Source organism: Protopterus annectens, chromosome 2.part1 (genome assembly GCF_019279795.1).
Source record: "Protopterus annectens isolate FY-2018-M chromosome 2.part1, PAN1.0, whole genome shotgun sequence".
In the NCBI taxonomy this organism is placed as follows: Eukaryota; Metazoa; Chordata; order Ceratodontiformes; family Protopteridae; genus Protopterus; species Protopterus annectens.
Genome location: NC_056729.1, coordinates 1232869605 through 1232877104, shown reverse-complemented (window position 1 = coordinate 1232877104; position 7500 = coordinate 1232869605). Strand labels below are relative to the sequence as shown.

At 41.3% G+C, this 7500-nt stretch overlaps 1 protein-coding gene across 1 annotated transcript in view; it reads left to right on the top strand.

Moving 5' to 3' along the window:
• The window catches only part of ITSN2 (intersectin 2), a 3295579-nt gene that overhangs the window by 1680125 nt on the left and 1607954 nt on the right, over nucleotides 1-7500 (top strand). The window contains exon 19 of the mRNA XM_044063555.1: nucleotides 7082-7223. Coding sequence (XP_043919490.1) covers nucleotides 7082-7223 — 142 coding nt within the window. The remainder of the gene's footprint in view (nucleotides 1-7081; nucleotides 7224-7500) is intronic.

Here is a 7500-nt window from a genome sequence, read left to right as displayed (position 1 = left end):
AGTCTCTCCACAACAAATACAAGTATGACTGTCATTGTCCATGTTGGTGTGAATGACTTGAGATGTACCTCCATGGACTATATGAAAAGAGATATGTTTGATTTCACAGAGTATGTGTCCCAGGCAAGTATGACCCTAGCCCTCTCATTGCACTGGAAGATGACGATGTCTGTACTGTCACGGAAACTTGGTTCAGGGCTACGGAGAGCACCCAGCCTTAACAGGCTATACCTCATTCCACATATTCCAACCCCAAAAAGAGGTTGGGAAGACTAAGGGTGGTGGAGTCTTTATCTTCACTCAATGATTCCTTGACTTCATCAGTTCTGTTGCACTAGACTAGCTCTACTCATCCTGCACAAGGGGAGATAAAATTCTGGACTTGGTTCTCACAGCTCCCATAGTATGTTCTTCCCTGGTGAGATCAGATCATCAGATTGTCTTGTTTGAAGTTTCTATCCCCCCAGCTGTAATTAAGCTAAAAAACTCCTCAAAAGCTGACTGCAACGTCCTAAGGGAAGGGTATCTGTAGCTACACACCACTGCCCCCCTCAGAGGATGCAGACAACTATGCTGAACAGTATGCAAGCATCTGTATAACTGCATGTACTCAGCCATACCCAACAGAACTAAAACCTGCTCCTCAAGGAAACACAGAACTATTTGGTGGACATCCTCTATCAACAGGCTTTACAACAAAAGGAAGAAACTGTTGTCCAAGGGTAAAAAGGAACAAATTTCAAATTGGAAAAACTCCCTCCTTAGCCTCAACAAGCAAATTAGATCAGTAGTGAAAACCTCCAAAGCCAATTATGAATCGAAACTAGCCTCCAAAACAAAGGGAAACCACAAAGCCGCCTTCATTTACATCAGGAACCTCCCTGACAAAGCCCAGGTTTGTTCCCAGTTAGTATTTAACGGTATCACTTACACTGATCCTGTTGTCTTAGCCAACCTGCTAGCAGATAGGTTCAGCGCAAACGTCAACCCCAGTCCCCCCCTCAAAGGCCCTTTGGACATCCCCGATAGTTGGCCTGCACCTCACACCTCTGTAGATCCAGTGTTAAATGCCCTATCCAAGACAAACAACACAGCTTCCATGGGACCTGGTAGTATCTCAGGCTGTATTCTGCACCATCTCTAGGAAGAACTGGCTTCACCATTAAGCACCCTTTTCAACCATAGCTTAAGTACAGACTTCATTCAAGCAGAGTGTAGAACTGCCATTGTCATCCACTTGCACAAAGGTGGTGCCACAACCCCTGGAAACTATCGCCCCATTAGCTTGACAAGTCTGATCTGTAAAGCCATGGAGCACATTATTATGGATCTGTTAAACAAGGACATAGGCAGTCTCCAAGCACTTGACCCCACCCAGTTCAGATTCATCAAGGGCAGATCTTGCCTAATGAATCTGGTTGACTTCTGTGAGACTGTCACCAAAGCCCTAGATGAGGGAAAATCAGTACATACAGCTTACTTTGACTTGTCCAAGGCCTTTGACAAAATTCCCCACTCAGGCATCATCGAAAAGCTAACACAACTTGGCATAAATCCCTTTCCCATCAGGTGGGTGGCCAACTGGCTCACTGACAGACCCTCAAGGTCAAAATAGACACCTCCACCTCTGTCATGGGACCCCTACTGTTGGCATCTACTACTTAGAGGTCCAGGCAAAGACAAAAGGCCTGTGGCTGACCAAGTTTGTGGACGACTGTAAGTTGGGTGCTGCCAGTGACATCCCAAATGATGTTAACATACTCCAAGAGGGTCTCACAGCAACTAATGACTGGTGCTAAAGTCATGACCTTAAGCTAAACGCAAAAAAAGTATCATCATGCCATTTGGCAGAAACATGGCCCCTACTGATTACCACATAAATGGCAACCCCCTAAACACACAACCTGTGGTGAGAGATCTGGATGCTCAAGTTGATAACAATCTTGCATTAGACCATCATGTAGTGGCAGTGATCAGAAGAGCTTTTTACTTGGTTCATCTTCAAAGTTAAGGGATTGCATTCAGAAAAAGAGGTTACTACCTCTCTGTACTCCTCTCATTAGACCAATAACTGAGTATAGCACCCTGTTTGATATGTACTTCTCCAAACATCTGCACCAACTGGAAAGGCCACAGAAATGGCCTCCAACACCTACCCTATGTGGACAGGCTCAAATCACTATCACTGTACTCTATATCATACAGATTGCTCAGAGGTGGTCTGTCTCACACCTACAAGGCAGCCCTCGGACCCTGCCCTACTAGAGATGTTCCATATCCATAAGTCTAACTCCTCGTGCTTTTCCCACTCAAAAGGCCTGAATGTAATATGCAACATCAACAAAACCTGCTGGAGAGACAGGTTCGTCTCCCGGCGACTGCCTTGTCTCTGGACTAGACTTCCCATACAAGTCAGAGTATCTCACAGACCCTCTTCATGCACACCCTTGAGGAGTGAATTGGAAACCACAAATTTGTACTAGGGGTTCCACCTTTGTCCCTCATTGACAGTGGGTGACAGGTGCTGACTGAGTTTTCTTTTTGGGAGTAAACTCTTGGCTAGGCTTGTAAGGGCCCCAGGGTCATTAGCCTAGTAACCTCCTATGATCCTATGTTATGTTGATTGAGCATTGCTTCTTACTACTTTGAAGTTGTACCTCTCCCTGCCCTCCTCAATAAATAAGAAAATTGTTTAATTTTTTTAATCATCTTGATATTCATGTTCTGTGCAGCAAAAACTTTCCAGAAGTATAGTAAGTGTCTCTTGATAATTTTTTATATTGCTCTTCTTATCCTAAATTTTCCAAGGAGGCAGACAGTCATGTGATTTTTTTTTTTTTTTTTTTTTTTTTTTTTTTTTTTTTTTTTGAGTAACAGAGACTAACACTGTATCCCCACAAGATGAGATTAAAACTTTCTGCTGTGTCTTGCATAATCTTATTTCCCTTTGCTTAAAATAGAGCTAATCTGAGTTGCTGGCATTTTATAAAATGTACAGTAACGGTGTCACAGTTTCAGGAATTCTTACAAGTTTGTGATCTTATACTTCTACAGACATAATTATGAGCTCTCCCTTTCAGCTATGAAAAGTGCTTACAGTAAACTACCTTTAAGAAATTAGTATACTGTTCCTACTTTTATTCCATGTGTTATCCAGTGGATTCCCATTTCATTTCTTGAGTCCATGCTGCTCACTCACCTATGATAACAGTGCTGGCTTATCTCTTCATAGTAATTCTGCACCTCCTGGTATTGTGTAGGTTTATGGCCACTACTGGGAGGGGAATTATTTCTGTACTTAAGATTTTTTGAAATGTAGACTTATGGGTCAGAAATCTTAATTTATGGACCATTTGTTGTGAGAGCTAAAGCAACAATTTTTGGAAGGAGGTACTGGTAAATGTCATACAAAGCAAACATTAGGGTGCATTGAAGTTTCTAAATAACGCACACAAATGCCGGACTGTGTCAGAAACAAGAATGCCATATATTACTTATGTGTACCATTGTATTAACTGTTTCATATGGAGGAAAATGCACTATGGCATAAGAAAAATGTGATTTTTTTTTTTTGTAAATTTGTCATTTAATTAAAACTGCCATAGTTCTAAACTTTTGTATCCAAAATGTGCAGCAGTAGCTGTCATAATGTTAAAATGGACAAAATGTGGAATACTTACTAACAACCTTCACAAGAAAACTCATAGTATGAATAAAGTGTTAATTCAGGCTTACCAAAAAAGTTTGTTTGCTAAAGTAATATAATTCAGTATTTACCATGAATATTTGTTAAAAAAGTAGCAATGAATATGTGGAAGACCCTTGATGTGAAACATGTAACCTCTGAGTCTCAGATGAGGAGCATTCCTCCTTTGAAGTAAAAATCAACATGGAAAACGAGGCTAAACCAGTAACACTTTCCTAAGATAAAGTACTGCCTGGTAAGTGACAGTCTGTCAAAATTCAAGGCTCCTCCTAACCCTAAGACCACAGTTAAATATGCACAATTACACACAGAGTCCCTATAAAACATGTCACTGGCTGCATAGAGGATGCCTTACCTACCAGAAGTAAGCCCAAAATACAAAATAAAAACAAACTCCACTGGTGTAATCCTCACCCAAACAGGGTATGTAATAAAAGAAGCAAACTCATGCCCAAAATCAGGAATAGCTACTCCTTTAAAAGCAAGAGCTGTCTTTTACAACTAAACAAGAAACCAAGAGGTATAATTAAGTCCAACAAGGCCAACTACAAAGTCAGGATAGCCGCACAGGCTAAAGACAATCACAAGGCCTTCTTCAGCTATGTCCAGAATCTTAAAGGTGTCACACAGCAGTCTGCTGAACTGGTGGTGAACGGTACCACATTCACCCATCAGGGTGACATAGCAAATCTACTGGCTGATAAATTCAGCTTAAACTTTACCCCTTCCAAACTCCTCTAGCTGCACCAGGTGAAATCCCCTCTAACATACTTCCAACTATTAGCAGGGACCAGCTGCTGGGAGCACTCGCTAAAGCCAAGAACACCACTTCTATGTGTCCCGATAACATCCCTCTGGTTGCCTCCTGGACAGTCCTAATCATTACCTATCAGGACCACTTGAGGCACTCAACTTCAGCCTCAAAACAGGCTGCACTCCAAATGAATGGAGGATTATAGCAGTCATTTTCCTTCACAAGAGTGGGCCATCAACCAACCCAGGAAATTACAGACCCACCTAATATGCAAAACCATGGAACAAATTATCATGGAAATCATAAACAAGGACATTGGGATGGGTCCATTGTCTGTAGGTTGACATTTTGGCTTTAACGGAAGATCGTGCCTACTTAACCTGGTAGACTTCTTGGAGAGGTCGCCAAGGCAATGGATGAGAGTGAAACAGTGTATGCTGCATATCTTGACATGGTCAAGCCATTCGATACAGTACACCAGTCAAGCATTGAGAAAGCTGTTCAAGCTAGGCAGCAATCCCTACATAACTCACTGGACTGCTGGCTGGCTCACAGATAGTACCCAATAAGTCACGATTGCTGAGACCACATTCACCATGAAACCGGTTACCAGTGGAGTACCTGAGGATTTTGTGCTGGGCCTGTTCCTGTTTGGCATCTACTTCTTGGATGTCAGGGCTAATGCTCAAGGCCTCTGTCATCATGTTTGCTTATGACTGTAAACTGGGAGCTGTTGCAGATTCACCCCCAGGACACCAACATCTTGCAAGAGGGTTTAGCATAGACAAATGACTGATGCCAAAGCCATGGCCTAAACCTGAATGCCAAAAAATACATTATAATGCCCTTAGAGAAACTGTCAACCCACATTAATTACTACATCAATAAAACACCCCTAAGAGAAAAACCAGTAGTAAGGGATCTTGGGACATATGTAGACAGCAGTCTGGCTGTTGACCAACACATAGTTAAGATAGTAAGAAAATCATTGTGTGTCACACATCTGTTTAAGAGTATGGCATCCAAGTCCAAGGAAGCTGTAGTACCACTATACTTGGCCCTTATTGTACAAAGGGTTTCTCATCAGGAAAATTCAGGCTGTGAATACCGTGTCCTGCACTGATCAATGATCATTTAAAAGTTCTGTCTTTGTATTCATTCTTCTGCCAGCTGGTGAGAAGTGGATCTTTGCCTGGCTTACAGGGCTTCCTCAGACCCAGCCCTCATGATTCTTTTGCACATATGCAAAACAAACTCAACAAGAAACACTAGATTAAGGGATCTGAATTTCATCTGAGACATAAAAAGGGCATGCTGGAGAGAGAGAAATGTGTCCCAAAGGATCCCTGGATTATGGAATAGGCTGCCCATCCATGTACAACAGAGTTCATCCCTGACCCTATTCAAAATGAAAGCTTGACAATTGGATGGGAAATATTAAATTTACCCCCAGCCTGTCTCCCATGTTACTTATGGACGAAGGCCATCAGTAAGAAAAGTATTATACTAACAACCCCGCGCGCGCACACACACACACACACACACACACACACATTGCGTCCCATATTAATGCCCATGATAATCTGGACCCAAATGGTTTGGGGTGTTCTGTTAGGCTTGTAGTGGCCTTTAGTGGTCATTACACTAGTAACAAGCTATGAACCTAATAAGGCAGCATTGAGAGGTATGCTTTCTGCATTGCTTGTTCTAGAGTCTTTGGCACATTCTCACCTGATATTTGGAGATTACAAGGCTACTGCCCGACTATAAATGAAGCATTTCTGAAGATCTAGTTGTGGTGCTTATATAACTAACTTTTGCCTACCATGCTCCTTCTCATTTCCTGGTAAGGCATTAAAAAGAAAAACCGAGGCTAAGGAGATTGTACTGTCAGAACTGACATGCAGTTTATTGCACCAACAATCAGTCCTAATAGCAGAAACTTTTTGTTACATTGTGTAACAGAATATCCCAAAATAATTACAAACTTACAGACACCAACTTCTTGGTTACACAACACTGGGGAAGAGTGAAACTTCACACAGCAGTGCCCAGTGGTCTTCTGCAGACTACTTGTTTTGCCGTAACTTGAGTGGGCAAGTAATTTCTGTGCATTGTGCTTGGAGAGAAAAAACAGTAGTACCAGCTTAAAATATTCTGAGACTCCTTATTCTATCCCCTCCCAGTTCTTGTCAGGTAATGCTGAAAGATTAAGTGGTTTGAAATTAGTGGTAGGTGTTTTTTAATTCAATGGCAAAAAAAAATTACAAAACTTAGATCTCAGCAGACCAAGTTCTGTTTTTATAGCATCCAGTTTCTTAGCTGTGACTCTCTTAACCTAAGTTGCATGCTCAGGAATCATCTGTGAAACAAATAATTTACACCTTGCTTGGACTTTATTTTTTGCTAACAATTTTGAGATGTTTAATGTGCTATACAGTTGGTAAGTAGCTCCCCCATTTATACTTTAAAAACGTGGAACAAAAAAGTCTGCGTTGCAGTGCAGGAGATGTGGGCTGTACTGAAAGCAGTGAACATGTTTGTTCATTTGGTAATGAACAGGTTTTTTGGAAATCCAGAAGTAGTGATATGGCTATTTCTAATTAACTGTTTAATTGCAGATCTATGTCTCCTACTGCAAAAAAAGAAGATGTTGATTTCTCACATCAGCCTTTCTCCAACCTCAGTGGGAACACGACTTGGCAAAAGTCTGCTTTTACTCCAACCATACCACCATTGAGTTTATCTCCATTACATGGCCAGGTAAGAACAAATGCAGTTTATGAATTTTAACATACATGGTACACATTTAACTTTTTTGTTAACCTAAGTCTGCATTAATTTGAGGGAAACTTTTTTAATGAATTCTTAAGGATTATAACAATAATATGCTCTTCCCTCTTGTAGCTACCTAAATCCACTAAGTTTACTGGAAAAGCTGCAATGTGCACCCAAACATGCTCATACTTTGATTTTGATAACCAAGACATTGCTGCTTCATTTTAACTTGCCTGGTCTGAGCTGTAGGGCTACTGCCATT